The 17158-nt window shown below is 41.5% G+C and overlaps 1 protein-coding gene across 4 annotated transcripts in view; it reads right to left on the bottom strand.

Moving 5' to 3' along the window:
* The window catches only part of PDE8A (phosphodiesterase 8A), a 448334-nt gene that overhangs the window by 76425 nt on the left and 354751 nt on the right, over nucleotides 1-17158 (bottom strand). For all 4 annotated transcript variants that reach the window (XM_077471009.1, XM_077471011.1, XM_077471008.1 and 1 more), the window contains 5 exons: nucleotides 15398-15535; nucleotides 14261-14349; nucleotides 12631-12682; nucleotides 12492-12534; nucleotides 4767-4844 (listed from right to left, as the gene is read on the bottom strand). In XM_077471009.1, coding sequence (XP_077327135.1) covers nucleotides 4767-4844; nucleotides 12492-12534; nucleotides 12631-12682; nucleotides 14261-14349; nucleotides 15398-15535 — 400 coding nt within the window. The remainder of the gene's footprint in view (nucleotides 1-4766; nucleotides 4845-12491; nucleotides 12535-12630; nucleotides 12683-14260; nucleotides 14350-15397; nucleotides 15536-17158) is intronic.

Here is a 17158-nt window from a genome sequence, read left to right as displayed (position 1 = left end):
GTGCGAACGTGTCGACGTCACCCCAAGTCGTGTTCGTTTTTGTGGACCAGGAAGGACGGGTTGGTCTTGGCGTTGGCGTGTATCCGGCCGGTGCACGTCTTTGTTTTGAACCTGCTTTTAAAGTCTTTTATGTAAGTGTTTACGTTCGCTTTTTAAGAATTAAAGTCATTTGGTTTTACACTATCTGGAGCCTATGTTTTCCCTTATGTGACACCACGTCGTGTTGGGAGTGAGTAACAGCCACAACCCCATCGTGTGGAAGATTCGTGACCATCTGAGGAGGAGGCGCTATCCGGACACCCTTTTGACTACTACTGCTTGTGGTGACCCTCTGTAACGGGGGGTCGTCTGGATCTGGTAAGGAGCTGATTCATTTATTTCGGTGATGGGATAAGCACACCACGTCTTTGGAGAAGATTTTCAATCCGTGCATTTGCAATTCAGTCGTTTGGAACTTTTTCTTTATTGTCGTACCTCATTTGAAATCTTTGTTTCACTGGTGTTCATTCACTATATGGACATTTATTTTTTATGTTTATTTTTTATTTAATTTTTCAATTTTTTTTGATATGTGATTGTATGGACATTAGACAGAGTGTCTCTGAACACAGATTTAGTATTTTTTCGATAGGTCATTTATGCCTAATAGCAAATATATATTCTTTATATTCTTACCTTTATGGTTTAGGGGTTTATGCACAGAGTTTGATACACATATATTGAGTCTGGGGAATTCACAATATTAACACACTAGATACTAAGACCCACAGTGTGGGTCTGATACTTTCATATACCCTAATCACATTGGGTATCTTGTGGTTAGCGCAGTTCTTCTTTTTTCTATTTTTGTTTGATATATTTTTGGTATATATTTGAATTGCAGCTTCCGTTCAACACTATTTGCTTCTTTTTTCCCGTAGCGCAGTTTTTCCCCTCTTTTTCCAGTATATGTCAATGCTGGACTGCCCAATATCTCAAACCATTATTTAAATCTTGCTCCTTGACGATGCCCTTGCCATCAGCAACTGAGGTTCACTCCTGGCTGCAAAGACGTCACTGCTCTTGGCAGGTCTGCCACATCCGTTGAAGATCCAGGATGCAGTTCACTGTTTGCACATAGCCATTCTGCAGTCAAGGAGGGCTGCCTGAGTACATCTACTGCGTGTATTTTATAGTTTCTTTATCTGTTTTAACCTCCATGGCGGGATGATTATGTCAGATTTTTGCGTCTCAAAGCGGTACAATTGTTTTGCATAGAAATTTGGTGTTTAATATTGTAGCCCTGTAATTCTTAGTAATAACACACTTATATCTGTCCAAACAAGAGTCTAGTAGATATCCCGGTATGATAAAGTTTGAAACACAAAATCATAAATTATAATATAATAAATAACTATAAATAATTATAAAAAATAATAATATAATAATACCATAAAATGAATTACCCCATGATTCACTATCGCTCAATTCTACAAGTGTTCTTATTTACTAACTATTTACTGAGCTATGAGTAAGCGCTAATTTCAGTGCGAAACGCGTCAACATTTCCTGTTCTACATTCCCTTTGCTGTTGTGACTCGTATGATGTGAAGGTTTTTTAGTGGAATTAATAAAGGCACAATCTATTTTACCTGATCCGGAGTGCGGCTATCCAGAGTTTTTTTGCTTCTTCCATTTGGCTAGTGCAATCAGCCTGCACCTGGGACCCCTATCTGTTTGGAGCAGCCATTTTCCTGGTGGATCAGCCTGGAGCGGTGGATCCTTCTGTCTATTGTTCTTATTTACTATCACTGTTTTCTACCTGGTCTTAAACCACTTTTGCCCTAAAGGGACACTTTTTGGTTGCTATGGACAATCTGAAGTTTCCAGGCAGAAAGAACAGTATGGCAAAACTAGAAAATAAACTGCTCTACGGAGTTGTTATGTGTGATCCTATAAAAGATCTTATGAAGACCTAATGGAAGCTGCAACTCTACTGTACACGAAAAATACAGAAAATAGACAAGAAAAAAATCAGGATTGCGCTAAACCTATAAAACTATTAAATAAAATAAAATAAAAAAGTGACCTTACCAATGAGATCAGTCCATGCTGGTCACAAGAAACTAATCAAAGGCCACGTCGATCTGAATCAACCACGGGAAGGCACACTCAATAGTAATCCAAACTTAAATATTAATGTGAATGTCTATCACACATCATAAATTATATATAAAATCATGATAGTCAGTGATTAAAATATACACCAATTAAATAATGAGTGAAGAAATGTAACGGATAAATATGAAGAGTGTAAATAATTAACCCAAAATAGTGTATATAAAAAGTCCCGTAAGATAAAATAAAGTCCAACAGTCAAAAATATACACACACACGTGAATGAGTGGAAAAAGCACAAAACAAATCCATCCAAAATTCTTCAAATATGTGAGCCATGTTCAATCCACCACCACCTATGTGAAGATTCCCTCCTTACCAGAAGTCTATGACCCCCCATAACAGAGGATCACAGAAAGCTTGAAAGTAATATTGCAGCCAGGACATTCCATTTGGTGACTTGCGCTCCGGCCGGCGCACCAAACTTAAGGCCTGATATACCTTGCGTTTGTAAGTGTATTTTTACATATTTTAATAGAATTAAAATTAAGGTTTTACACTTTTGGACCCTTCCTATATTTTTTATATATATCTGCATCCATCCGTGAGTCTCGATTGGTTGGGGAGAATCTGGAGATGATTAGATTATTCTTATGTTGTGGAGATCATTTAACCAGTGGGATGGTGTGACGGCTTGAGAGGCTGCAATATTACTGTATATATATTTTTGACTGTTGGACTTTATTTTATCTTACGGGACTTTTTATATACACTATTTTGGGTTAATTATTTACACTCTTCATATTTATCTGTTACATTTGTTCACTCATTATTTAACTGGTGTATATTTTAATCACTGGCTATCAGGATTTTATATATGATTTATGGTGTGTAATAGACATTCACATTAATATTTAAGTTTGGATTACTGTTGAGTGTGCCTTCCCGTGGTTGATTCAGATCCACGTGATTCGCTTCTTGTGACCAGCATGGTCTAATCTCATTGGTAAGGTCACTTTTTTATTTTATTTTATTTAATAGAAAGAACAGTACATCTAATATAAAACTGCATGCAGGTCACTGGACAAAGCAATAGGGACAAAAGGGATGTGAAATGATTTCATATAATGTAATCTGTAATACAGTAATGTAATCTGTAAGATTACAGTGTACTGTATGTGTTATGTATTTTCAATTTTTTTAATTTTCCGCCAGGCTCCGCCCCCATGAGTTGTGACATGCACAGGGAATGGAACCTGGCACACAGCGGCATTGTATGGAGGACAGAGCCCAACAGACACACTGGGGGGACATCGCAGGATCCTGGGGACAAGGTAAGTACACTGCACCAGGATCCTGCAATGCAATCTGAGTGTGGCTCAGAGTTACTGCTAATGGTACTGAAATTTAACTCTGAGTCAGACTCGGGAAAACCGCCAGGGTGGTTAATGCACAAAGGTTATTGTGCCCTGTCCTCTCCCTTCTGTTATTGTATTATATTAAACAATGAGGTGCGGCAATTAAAGTGATTCAAAAGGCTTCATTTTTTTACCCTCATGCATTCTATGAATGAAGGTAAAAAACCTTCAGTGTGAAGCAGCCCCCCTTTTACTTACCTGAACTGGATCTAGATCCAGCGCTGTACACAAGAGCCTCAGCTCCCCAGGGACTCTCCCTCCTCATTCCTTGAGAGAGCAGCAGGAGTCAATGAGAAGAGAAGGGCTGGTGCCCAGCCGCAGCTCCACGTGTAAATGGACACAGAGAGCAGTGACTCAGGATGGAGCCTGCTCGGTGCACCCATTGCAACAGTTTTGTTCTGGGGGCACTTAGCAGGAGGCAGGGGCCAGGAGCACCGGCAGGGACTCAAGAAGAGGAGAATCGGGGCTGCTCTGTACAAAATCATTGCACAGAGCAGGTAAGTATGACATGCTGGTATTTAAAAAAACAACAACTTGCCTTTAACATCACTTTAATTCTAAGTGAGTTTTCTCTTAGTCCTCCTGTAAAGTCACACAAAGATTCCAAGGATAATGCACAAGGTTGGTGCGCTCACTTTCTTCCATTTCTCTTTTGACTGATAGGATACCCCTATTCTTGAGGGCAGCAAGACCTGAGGTGTTGTCCACTTCGAACTCTAGCCCACCTGGTTAACTAGCTTGTGCGCAAGAGTATTTGTTTTCAAAGTCACACAAACACCTGTTCATCCTGCAAGTAAAATGTATCTCACGCAGCTTTCCTAGGATGGAGTGACAACAATGCTGCACTGCTCCTGAATTCAGAGCAGAGTTGCCACTCTCGTGTAGGCTGTGCTTGTCACTGCTGATTCACACACCTATAGATTGTTAATCAGCACCTGGCCAAACCTGGTCCTGTTCACTGATGTCTGTATTGATAGCACTGCCTCTGTTGCTGAAACCCTCCAACCATAAGCTGCAGTGTCTAGGAGGGAGAGCATGTGAGACATAAATGACTGAGGATTTGGCTCACTCAGGGGAGTTAAATATTTTTTTATTTTTCATGAGGCTTGTACATCCAGTACCTGTCACACTTTAGATATATTTAAAAAAAACAGTCATTTATCAGTAAATTTACCAAAGCTAAATGTCAGTTTTGGTAATGAGGAAAATGGGTTAAAGACCTATTCTTCTCACTTGTTTAAGTTTGCATACCGTCACTTCCTCGAGAGGTGGTTGACCTGACGTCTAAGGAGCCTTTCCGCCTGTCCTTGTGTCTGCAGCTCTGGATATCTGTGGGAAAAGAAAAAAAAAAATGTTTGTTTGAACCTTATTGAACTTTACTAAGACTTCTGTTATCAGTGTAAGCAAAACAGCCTTCATCATTTCTACAATATAAAACTTGACATTAACTATACACTAATAAAAACACATCCACTGACTAAAGAGCAATAATGGTCTACCTTTCTGGTTTAAATGGAGAGCTGTAAATTGTATTCATAAAACCCACTTATCTTTACAAATATGGTGTGAGAATATAGTAATATAAGTTCACTAAATAATAAAAGAATTTGAATAAAGATATTTTTATAAGCTTTTATGTACCGTATATCCCTAGTAAACATGTCTATAAATAACCTACTTTAAATCACGCCACCATTACCTGCCTTTTGTTACGGAGTATTATAAACCGAAGTGTCACTTGCTAAGAGAGCTGCTGTTACTTATCCCTATCCACCAATTGGATTCAAAGGTTCAATCTTTAACTGTGACTTTCTAGGGTGGTGGTAAAAATGTTAGTTAACTTAATGCCTGGACAGCGCTTCACCAAGCGAAGCACAGGTTAAAAGGCCATATAGAAATGGGTTGAGTTGGGGCGAGGTGGGTATGGTATCTGGTATCATCGAAGGACCCACATTTTATCAGGAAATTGACTTTTATAAATCTATCTGTACATTTGTCACAGTCTTTACTTGCCCGTTTAAGAGATTGCACATTGCCAGCCTGAAGGTGTATGTCCTTCTGTGAATTTTGTAAAAAAGTGTACCCCTTTCAAAACATTTTTAAACAATAGGGACACTTTTAGTGCACTTACACTTTTCTATCCACTTCCTCCACTTTTAGGGTGTTTTATAACTACCTACAACACTGCCTTCCTCTAATCTCCACTGGGCTGACTGTTCTGCACAGCCTGTAGCTAAAATCTTGAAAAATCTTGAGTGATACCCACACATATGTGCTATAGCCTCTATTCATATGAGGAAGAGCCCACCTCTTAGTTTTCGGTAGAGCTTTCAATTGAAATGAATGGCGGGCATGATATGGAGGGTGCAGGTCCATCTTAGACGATGTTTGCCAGGGGCTACGTGGCATCATATGTAGGCTACACAGGGAAAATCTCAGGACAATGGCATTGTAGGTACGTATACCATATGCTGAGAGTACTGGGGAAGGGAGGGGGAAAAAATGATATCTGTACTTAAATCATCTTTATTTGAGAATAGGCTGCATCACATACATTATGAGGGAAATGTTGTACAAGTCATTTTCATCAGAAAGAACAAAATGGTTATCAAATGGACATGCAGGTAGTATAGTCAATGGTCAAAAGGGGGAAAATTTGCTTATGGTAATGTACATCGCATGATAATTTACACAGAGAAATGTTACTGATGAATAGATGTAAAATATTGCTATTCAAATGTTATGTGATGTTGCTCAAATTTTCAAAATTGGAAAAAGGAAGGCATACAACTGAGGAAGTTCCCCAGAGTAAAATAAAAAAAGGGGGAGGGGGGATTAGGGAGAGAAAAGAAAAAGGTAAGCCTTCTTCACGGAGGATGGGGGGGGGGAGTTGGGGGTCAGCTCATCACATGAGAGACAGGAATACAAGACAAAGGAGAAGAAAGGGAAAGAGAAAAAAAAACAGGGTAAAGAGGTTGGAGAAGGAAGGTGGAACGAAATGGAGGGGGGGATAGAAGGACTAGTATTTTCTATAAACATATGGGGTCAAGGTAAGCCACTGGACCCCCTGCCTCAGATCCGATACAACAACATAGAGGAACTGGCAGACACCTGTCCACATGAGGAAAGGGTAGTTCATGTGTACTTTAAACGTACTTGCCCTTTTAAGATATTTCAATTCACATGTTCTCTATAAACACAATGGGGTGGATTTTGCTATGTGCTTTTTAGAGAACCAGGGAATTGAAGGGAGCTCAGCTCCAAAAATCAATTGTTCAAGCAGTACCCAGCCCTTGCATCGGGTATGTATCCTCCAATCCACTACCCTAGCCAGATGAACTGCCCAATAATACCACTACAAATCAGGGAGGCCAATGCCGCCACCAGATTTTGGCAACACCACCTTTGCCTATCCAATTTGTACCACCTTGGTTCCACATAGGAAAGCCCTACACATCCTCTTGCCACAAAGAAGGTAGATGGCAAGCGGATCAGAATAGTCTGCAGTTTATACAGTAGGCAGGGAAGCACAGTTATCTTTAAGATTGAGGCCAAACCAGGAGACGCTGGGCACATCCCACCTATGGAGGTCCTGCTGTATATTTTTCAGTTCTGACAAAAAGTTTTATTCGTAGAGGTCTGTTAGTTTACCAGGGAGTTGGATACCTAAATAGGTGATGGCATCTGCAGAAAGGGAAATTTGTCTGGCACAAGCTTAGTGGGTAGAGAGATGTTCAGTGCAAAAGATTTTGAGTAATTAATTTTTAAGTTCAAAATAATTATAAACTGTTCTAGGACCTGCAGCAGATTGGGTAAGGATGCCAAGAGGAAGAGAAGAATATCATCCGTAAAGGTGGCAATCTTGTATTCCTGCTGGTGGACCTCAATGCCTTTTATGTTCCGATTTGCCCGGATGCAGCGCAAAAGAGATTCCAAAGTAAGGATATATAGTAAGAGAGAAAGAGGTCATCCCTGTCTGGTTCCATCATGAATGGAGAAGGCGTCCGATAAGTGGCCATTGACCTGAAACTCTAGCTCCTGGATTGGTGTTTAGTGAACCAATAAAGGCCCACATACAGCTTCCCAGTCCCAGGGCCTCTAGAACTGCATCCATATAGTCCCAGGCCACTCGGTCGAACGACTTCTCCGCATACATTGCCAGAAAAAAAACTTCTAGCTGGGTAGAGGTAAGCCAGTGATGTAAGTTTAGAGCTTTAATGGTATTGTCTCTGGCTTCTTTGCCAAGGACAAAGCCAACTTGGTAGAGACCCACCCAAGCAGACACATAGTAAGATAATCAGGTTGCAAGAATCTTGGAGAATAGCTTGATGTCCACATTCAGAAGAGAGATTGGTCAGAAATTGGCTACATTAGTGGGGGATGTTTTCTCTTTAGGGATCACCAAAATATATGCCTCTAATAAGCTTCCTGAGGAACAAGGGGTACCAGAGAGTGTGCTGAAGGCCTTAAGGAAACCTGGAGCCAAAAGATCTGCAAATCTTTTGTAATATTGTGCCATGAAGCCATCTGGCTCTGGACTCTTACCAGGCTTTGTAGCCTTTAAAGCGGAGGTCCACCCTAAAATGGACCTCCGCTCATCGGAATCCCCCCCCCCTCCGGCGCCACAATCGGCACCTTTCAGGGGGGAGGGGGGTGCAGTTACCTGGATAATCCAGGTAACTGCACCCACTTCCGGGCTAGCTCTCTGCGGAACGAGCGTAGGTTACGCCCCCGTTCCGCAAGCGCCCGCCCCCTTCAGCAAGTGCCCCGCTGCCTGCTGGGAAACACACAGCTCCCAGAGGCAGCGGGGACCGTCCGGATTGCGCCGCGCGGCTCGCGCATGCGCAGTAGGGAACCGGGAAATGAAGCCGACAGGCTCCATTTCCTGATTCCCATACCCAAGATGGCGGCGGGACCCGGCAGCCGAGCGAGCGATCGGCTTCGGGTGCCGACATCGCGGGCGCGCTGGACAGGTAAGTGTCACTATTTAAAAGTCAGCAGCTGCAGTATTTGTAGCTGCTGGCTTTTAAAAAAAAAAAAAAAAAACGCGGAGTCCCGGTGGACTCCCGCTTTAAGGCCTCCTCCCATTCCTCTGATGACAGCGGAGCTTCTAGAGCCTTCCAGTCACAAGCAGATAACATGACGGCTGTACTTGCCAAGAAAGTCTCTTGTCAGCTTCCGATCCTATATTTGCTGCTACCAGGCTATGTTAATTCGATCTAAGATCATACAGTTTGCTGTAGAAGGAATGGAACTGGCACGCAATGTCCTCATTCTTAGAATGAGTTACCCCAAACTTATCTACTGCATTATGGACAGTAGAGGCGAAGGTGCGTGTTTTTGCATGAACCTTGCTAAAAGTCTCCCTGGCTTATTGCCTTGTTCATAGAATAATTTCTGTGATAATATCTGCCGCTTCCATGCCCTTTTAAACAATTCTTCTAGCAGAAGTGACCGTGTGTCCGCTAAGTTGTTTGCTACCTTAATTGCCAGTAAACATTTTAGCTTAGATATTTTGTCAGACAGGGCCCAGACCAAAGTTTGGTGTTCCTTCTTTTTCCAGGCTGCGATGGCCAGCAGGTGGCCTCGTACAACACAGTTATGTGCCTCCCATTGAGTCATGGGGGACACATCTGGCGTGTCATTGTGGCAGAAGTAATTGGCAATTGTCTGTTTGATGGTGGCCAAGTCACCAAGATCGATAAGAAGGGACGCATCCATTCTCCAGATCTTGGTAGACGTTTCCCTCTGAGGGAATCGTAAAGTCAGGGTAATCGGGTGATGGTCAGAAAGCACCATGGTTTCTATTGTCACGTCGTAGAGGTAGGACAGGTCTGTCTGGGGTATGAAAAAGTAGTCCAGCCTCGAGTAGCGATTATACAGGGAAGAGAAGAATGTATAATCTTTCCCTCGTGGATTCAGAGTGCGCCAGGTATAATGGAGCGTGACAGAAGTCAACTGAAGTTTCATTGTCATAAAGCAGAGAATAGAAATGAGGAGGTACCCGTGGAGGTATCAAGAAGCGGGTCTAAGGCCATGTTGAAGTCACCCCCCAGAATTAGAAGGCCTGTCCGGAATGTTGTAAGTTGCAGGAGAATATCGTTCAAAAAAAGGTAATCTATATTTGCCAGAGTCACCGGTCTATCCTTCCAGATCCTCTTTAGAAAAACGAACCTGCCCTTTGATACCTTTTGTTTTGGAGGCAGCACAGGTCGCATGAGAAACCTCTGGGAAGCAACTATTGGATAAGCGGGGAATGGAGTGGTATTGTATTTTAGTGATTTACACATGGTAGCACGGGTAATTAGACACAGAAATTTCCTAAATATAGCAATACAGTTCTTAGTGCTACCCCGTAAAAAAAAATAAAACCAAGACACTTATAGCCCTATTATTTATTGCATCCAAATTATGTTTTAAATGGTTTAATCCAACTATAACGACATTGCAACCTCTTATTTGTCATGTATACAGTGAGATCTCCCACCATAAATCCTGACCCCCGTTTTAGGAGCACCCAGAAGTGGAAGGATATAAAGTAAATTTAAAAACTCCTTTTTTTCAGCTGGATCATGGCGGAACTTAGGTGCCCCACTGGCCCTGTGCTCACCGCTCTCTATTTTCCATTGTAAACACAGAAGCACGGCTTCTGTGTTTACAAATGATAGTGCACCTCTCTCAGTCACTCCCTACAGGGTGTGGGAAAAACAAGCCCTGGCCATGGGAGATTTCAGGAAGGCTCTGTCAGAAGAATAATAGCTGCAGACAAATCCCTGTTCCCCAAATGCCTGGAAGAAGAGGAGCGTTAGTGTGTGCTAACGCATATGCACATGCGCTGAAATGCGAATTCGCGAGGCACATTCCGTGACAGATAAGGGCAGCAAATAGGCTATTTAAGCTGGATCAGCACCCAGGATCAGTACTGTCTCAATCTCAGCTTTCTGAGATTGTCCTGTTAAGTGCATTTGTTCTTGAAATACTGACCCAGCTTGTTCCTGACTATTCCTGGTATCCACCTGCATCGACCCCGGCTGGTTCTTTGACCATTCTCCTGCCTCCAAATTTGTACTTGATCTGTTCATGTGTATGACCCGATTTGCCTGACTCTGCTTATGTTCCAGTCTCTTTGGAGCTACCAAGTTGCAAGCACCTGTCCATCTACCACTGGAACTTGCTCTACGGCTAAAGTAGCAGTCTGTTCCTGACCTCAGGAGATACGCTGCCATCTGGCGTACCCCTCCACCAGCAGTCCAGCAGCAAGCACGTCTACTGGCACTCGTGCGACTCTGCACTCATGCGCCACCTGTATACTCTACCAGGGGCCCTGAGTCAGAGGTGTAATAGAGGCCTTCCTCTGCATAGACCAGGCTCTACCCACCAGGTATGTGACAGGAGATGCTAGAGCCAGGCCAGCTGCTGAAAGGTAAAAGGTAAGGTATGTGAAAGATCAGTCAGGGATGGGGGGTGAGGGGTGCAGAGGTCAGAGCTGAGGAAGTGTGCAGAAGTTACGTGTGGATGAGGGATGCAGAGATAGGAGGAGCTGCAGAAGAAGGATTAAAGTGGTTGTACACCCTGTACAACCACTTCTACCTACATTTAAGCCTATATTAAGGCTTACCTGTAGGTGCTTAAAATATCTCCTAAACCTCCACGGTTTAGTCGATATTTACAAAAAAGCTGACCGCGATGACTATGGCACATGCGCCGATGTCTACAGTGCATGCCCACTTTTGAAAGGGCACATTGTGCCGTTTCTAATAGGGGCCGTGCCGTGACTGGCAGCTCCCGCGCACATGCGCGTGAGTGATGTCACGCGACTCCGGCCAGTCACAGAGCCAGAGTTCGCAACCCTGGAAGGAAGAGGGGTTGAAGATGGACGCTCGCTGCTAGAGGGGACAGCAGTGACATCGCAGGCTTTGGTTTCAGGGGACACATAATGGGCTACTATGCAATGCATAGTAGCCCATTATGCTTTACCTTTGCAGGGAAATAAAGAGGAAGTAAAACCCACCAGGGTTTACTACCTCTTGAACTCTGCACTGTATGTAATGCACTCCTGAATCCTGCATACTGTGCATAGCTCACTCTTGAACCCTGCACTCCAAGCGTAGTGCACTTCAGCACCATTCACTCCTTGAGTTCCCGGACCTATTCACTGACAAATAAGCTCAGAAAAAAATCTACCACAGAGAGTATAGCTAGCCATACACTAGTAGAATTACGTTTCAAAAAGTTTCAAATCAGCGTTCATTTTCAACCAAAGTGACAAGACAATTTGAAGGAACAGGATAGAAAATATTTCTCGAATTAAAGAGTTTCTAACTAAGTTTATGTGGTTTGCGTTCAGTCAAGTTTTTTCATTCCAAAGTCGAATGTTAAAGGCAAATTACATTTTGAAGTACTTTTGAATGACATTTGTCAAGTCATCGAATGTACTGAGAATCCTTGTAGGAATTTTCATACAAATGTTTGAACAATTGTTCTTTCTAAAGTTCACTAGTGTAATGGGTACAGCAGTTGTGCATACTGAGGAACTTAACTTCATATACCTGACCAATAAATGTTACCAATTGATACGGTTGTCCTAAATTAACAAAACCTGAATATTAACATGTATAGGTAATAACAAAAGGGATTGTTTATCCAGGGAATATCTGACTGCTTTCTGGGAGATCGGGAAGAAATGATTTCCCTGCTAGAGCAAATTGGATCATGTGTATAGGATTTTTTTTTGCCTTCCTCTAGAATGTGGCTACAGGATTCTGTATACGGTATGGTGTACTGTATGTATATCACTTGCCATGTCACTCTGGCCAAATCAAATGACACATTCTGCAAATGGCAGACCAGAGAGATGTTTTATCACAGATCTCAGACTAATAATTTAGGGAATTTTGCTCTTTAACTTCCAGTTCAAATACATTACACCAGTTTAACGGTAGAAAACATTTTAATTCTATTACCGGAAGAACAAACCTGTTTGAGACTCAGCCTGAACTCGCTCACATTGTTTTTCTACCTGAAAGCAAACATGAACAATTAGTCTTTAATGCCACAAACAGTACTGAAAATTTACATTATGTACTGTATATGTTACATGAAGAAATATACATACCTTGTTGTTATCATTACACGGCCGACTAATAGACACATAGTGTCTGATCTTTCTGTAAGAAATAGACTCAGATATAAACCCATATATATATATATAAAATGTGCAGAACATTAATATATAGAGTATAGGGGTAACCTGGTGTAATCAGCGCTTTTTTTCAGCAGGAATGTAGGGAAGGCAGGTCCGGGACTTTCAGCACTGAATATATGTAATGGCGAAGGGTGGTGGGGTTTGCTGGAAGGTCTATTGTCGCTGGCTGCTGGGGGATCTATTGGTGCTGGAGAGGTCTATTGTGGCTGGTGCTGGATTTATTTTTGAGTCATTCTTATACATTAGTGTGCCACAATCAAGGAAATATTACATTCTTCATCAATGATACGCTTGTTATTATCATGCATTTGTAAGTAAATCACTTGTTTTATTTACTTATCAATAAAATTGTTTAGTGCTAATGCGCTAGGTTGGTGCACCCTCTCGCTGTTTTATAGCATAGGTATATGAAAGCTGCCACCACTGACTTCATTTGTAAAGCCTCAGGCTGTGACGCTGTCCTCCAGATCCCCTAGGTGAAGTTCTCACTGAAATAAAGTATTACCATATTTATCGGCGTATAACACGCACTTTTTTCCCCTGACACCGACAGCATTCCTCGGAGGGGAAGGAGAGGGACGAGTGCCACCTGAAATCAGCAAGCCGTCATCTCCTCTCCACGTGGCTCTCCGCTCGGTTCTAACTTGGCTCTCACTAGGCTCGCACGTCACACGCGCAGTCCCGCCTCCGCCATTGGACCAGTGTTCTGTCTATCACAGGAGCTGGTCCAATGCCGATGGTAGAGTCGGACTGTGTATGTGACTGCCGACTGAGAGCCGAGTAAACAGGAGATGGCGGCTCTCTGATTTCCTGAGAAGAGAGATGGTGAGCTTCATTGATGTGGAAGATGGGCCCAGATCAGGTTGCAGATGGGCACAAATCAGGCTGCACTGAAGCTGCAGATATGCACAGATCAGGCTGCAGATGGGCACAGATCAGGCTGTACTGAAGCTGCAGATAGGCACAGATCAGGCAGCAGATAGGCACAGATCAGGCTGCAGGTGGGCACAGATCAGGCAGCACTGAAGCTGCAGATGGGCACAGATCAAGCTGCAGATGGGCTCAGATCAGGCTGCAATGAAGCTGCAGATATGCACAGATCAGGCTGCAGATGGGCACAGATCAGCCTGTACTGAAGCTGCAGATAGGCACAGATCAGGCTGCAGGTGGGCACAGATCAGGCTGCACTGAAGCTGCAGATGGGCATAGATCAAGCTGCAGATGGGCTCAGATCAGGCTGCAATGAAGCTGCAGATGGGCACAGATTAGGCTGCACTGAGGCTGCAGATCGGCACTAATCAGGCTGCATTGATGCTCTTTGATGCTCACTGACATTATTTGGCTTCAAAGTGGTTTATTTAAAAAAAGTTTTTTTTCCTGAAACTTCCCTCTTAAATTGGGGTGTGTGTTATATGCTGGCGCGTGTTATACGCCGATAAATACGGTAATTGGTATGGTTCTTGACATAAACAAAGAATGCAGCTGAATGTACTACACTATCTGCCACCTTTTTACACAAATGAAATTCAAAATGACATACCCTCGATGTCCAAAAACAGGAATTATCTTCACATTTTGCTGGATATTGTCACCATTTTTGTTTTTGGCATAGTAAACACCTTCCCACTCCTGTTATAAAACATGCACACAAGCTACATTTTATTCAGCAGTAAAATATCTTATCAATCAACATCTCTAAAAGTCATGTTTAACTACAAAATGATATAATAGTACTAGTGATCAATATTGAACAAATGCACATAACTGATGTAGACATGGTTGACAACTCAAATCTAAGATCCTTCTCCAAATCCAGATAATTTGTAGGGTACTTCAAAATCTAATCTATACTGAATGACAGAAAAGGGTCATTGTAGAGAGGTTAAAACTGAAGTTTAGTAAATTTGGGGGGAGATATATCACCAAACACATTAGTGCTCCTGCTCCATTTAGAAAACTCATTGCCTTGTGGGAAAGTAATGCCACATACACACGCCTGGAATTTCCAATGGAAAAAGTCCTATGGGAGCTCTTCATCGGGTAGTCTGACCGTGTGTATGCCCCATCTGTCTTTTTCTGTCGGCATTTTCCAACGGACTTTAGATTGAGAGCCTGTTCTAAATTTTTGTGTCGGAAATGCCGACGGAGTTTTGCCCGATGCAAGTCCGGCCATGTGTACACGGCATTACAGCACAAGTTCTGTGAATGGCGGGGTAGGTAAGCAGCGCAAATAATGCACACTTGCAACTGCTGCTGTTAACCTCTAAAACTGATGCTCTGGGCACTAATGTGTTTGGTCCTGTACACCAACAACATTTACTAAACTTCAGCTTTAACCTCATCTGAACTCTGTTGGGGTTTGAGGTTTTCAGAGACCTTTTACAGGCCCTGCTGCATTCAAAATGGATTACTGTATTTTGGGTTGGGTTGACTATTAGGTAGTTACCCTAAATAAATATATCAATACATACTGTAAGTATATAGTAAGAGTAATCACACTATTTAGCGCACATAACAATGTCTAACATAATTAGAAAAAGTAAGCTTAATTTAAATTTAAAATTTGATTTTTAACTTCTGAGCAAAGCTATTATTTTCACAGTTAAGCTTAATTATTATATTCAAACAGACTAATGTGTTGGGTTTGTACAAAAGTGTTCAAAAAATTGATATTTACCTTTCCAGACTTAATACAAGAATTAATATTATCTATGAAATCAGATTTTTTTTCATTATTAGGCACTTCAATTAATTCTTTTCCATATAATTCTTCCTTCTGATAACCCATTGTGGTTTCAAAAGCCGGATTCACATACTAAAAAAAAAATTCACATAATTATCATTTCAATCACAAGGAGAATTTTTTCATGCAAAAAATGTTCTTATTCACCAGCCGTCAGACTAAAATAAAATGATTTTGGAGCATTTTCAGTAACAAAAAAAAAACTGTTATATTTGAAATTGAATAATGATATTTATGGGTGTTACATAATAAAAGGAAAGTCAAATAGCAAATTACTTATAGTATACCATAACCTTTAATTGCTCTATACTGATGAAAATGAAATATGCTACTGTAACAAAGACTGACATACCTTATCGGTGCCCCGCTTAAAACCTCTGCAAGCCATAGGTATAGGAGCGGTCAAAAGAGTCGGCAACTTGAAAAGTTAAAATGTAATCTTTATTGAAAATTATGTTAGGGCAAAAAGACAATTGACTCATGACACTGGAATGCATCTTGTACCTGTATTTTTACCCCAACATTGTTTTCAATAAAGAAGATTTGGGTTTTTGAGTTACTGGCTCTTTTGACTGTCGTAAATCTGGTATTATGTGTGCTGCACTTTAAAGCACTTTAAAGCAGATCTTCACTGCATCTGAGCACCACAAACCAAAAACACTATTGAACTGATTTGTAATTTTCAAAGCAAACTCCACCACCCACCTATGTCTTTATGTTTAATTTTGTTGAGATATCACTTTGAAAACACCCCCCTAGCATTTCTGGTTGTGGTCATCTTAAGTAAGGGCAGATGATTCATGTAGCATTTACTTACTGGAATCCATCTGCCCATAGCTCAAGCATGCATGCAGGAGAGTTTACTTAGCTGAGAAAACCTCTCCTCTCCCTTCTCGAAGACTTCTGGGATATTTGACATCATTTGACTAGGCAAGAAACCAGGAAGTAGAAAAGTTTAAAATAAGTAAATATAATATACATTCCTGTATATTTATTAATGCTAGCAGTGTTAGGATTAAAAATAATCAATGTTGATTGAGAGGGTGAAGTTCTCCTTATAATCATTGCACACTGTATTGAGTATTTTTGGCATTGCCAAACCCAAAGGGATAAATAACTTGGAGGGGTTTTTACTTACTCAAAGTAAGTTCCAGCGACAAGCAATCCAAGCGAGATCTCTCCTGGGCTATCATTGTGATTGGTCTTCCCTTTAGCAGCTACCCTAACAGTATCTTATCAACATTTAGATAATTATGCTGCATTTATCTATTGCCACTGAATTCTTACCCACCTGTGTACAAATCTTCATTTTCACTTAGGTTTAAACTGGATAACCAGCACTCCGCAATCTTCAGCAAAAGTGGATTTAAAAGGTAAAAAGCCTTGTACACACGCTGAGGTTATCGAACTAATAATTGTCCGGTTTTTTTGCATGCTAGTCTCATATCGAAAATGAAGAAGTTACTCAACTTACGAAAAATTTTCTATGACAGAATACAACTTCGGAAGTGATGTAATATGTTGAATTGTTTGCTAGTGTATTTTTTTGTTTCCGAGCGTGTGTAGTGTTGCTCTTGCGATTTCTTTTGGGATGAAAACTGTACTAATTAAATGAAAATGGGACATTGTGTTCCGTTACAATAACAATTTTCTAGCCTGCTCCTTCAGGTTTTGTTATCTGAAAAGTGGAAATTG

Source organism: Lithobates pipiens, unplaced genomic scaffold, assembly GCF_037356315.1.
Source record: "Lithobates pipiens isolate NorthernLeopardFrog02 unplaced genomic scaffold, aLitPip1_a1.2 Scaffold_8, whole genome shotgun sequence".
NCBI classification, from domain to species: Eukaryota; Metazoa; Chordata; class Amphibia; order Anura; family Ranidae; genus Lithobates; species Lithobates pipiens.
Note: the sequence above shows the minus strand (reverse complement) of the source record. Positions and strands in the feature narration are given on the sequence as shown.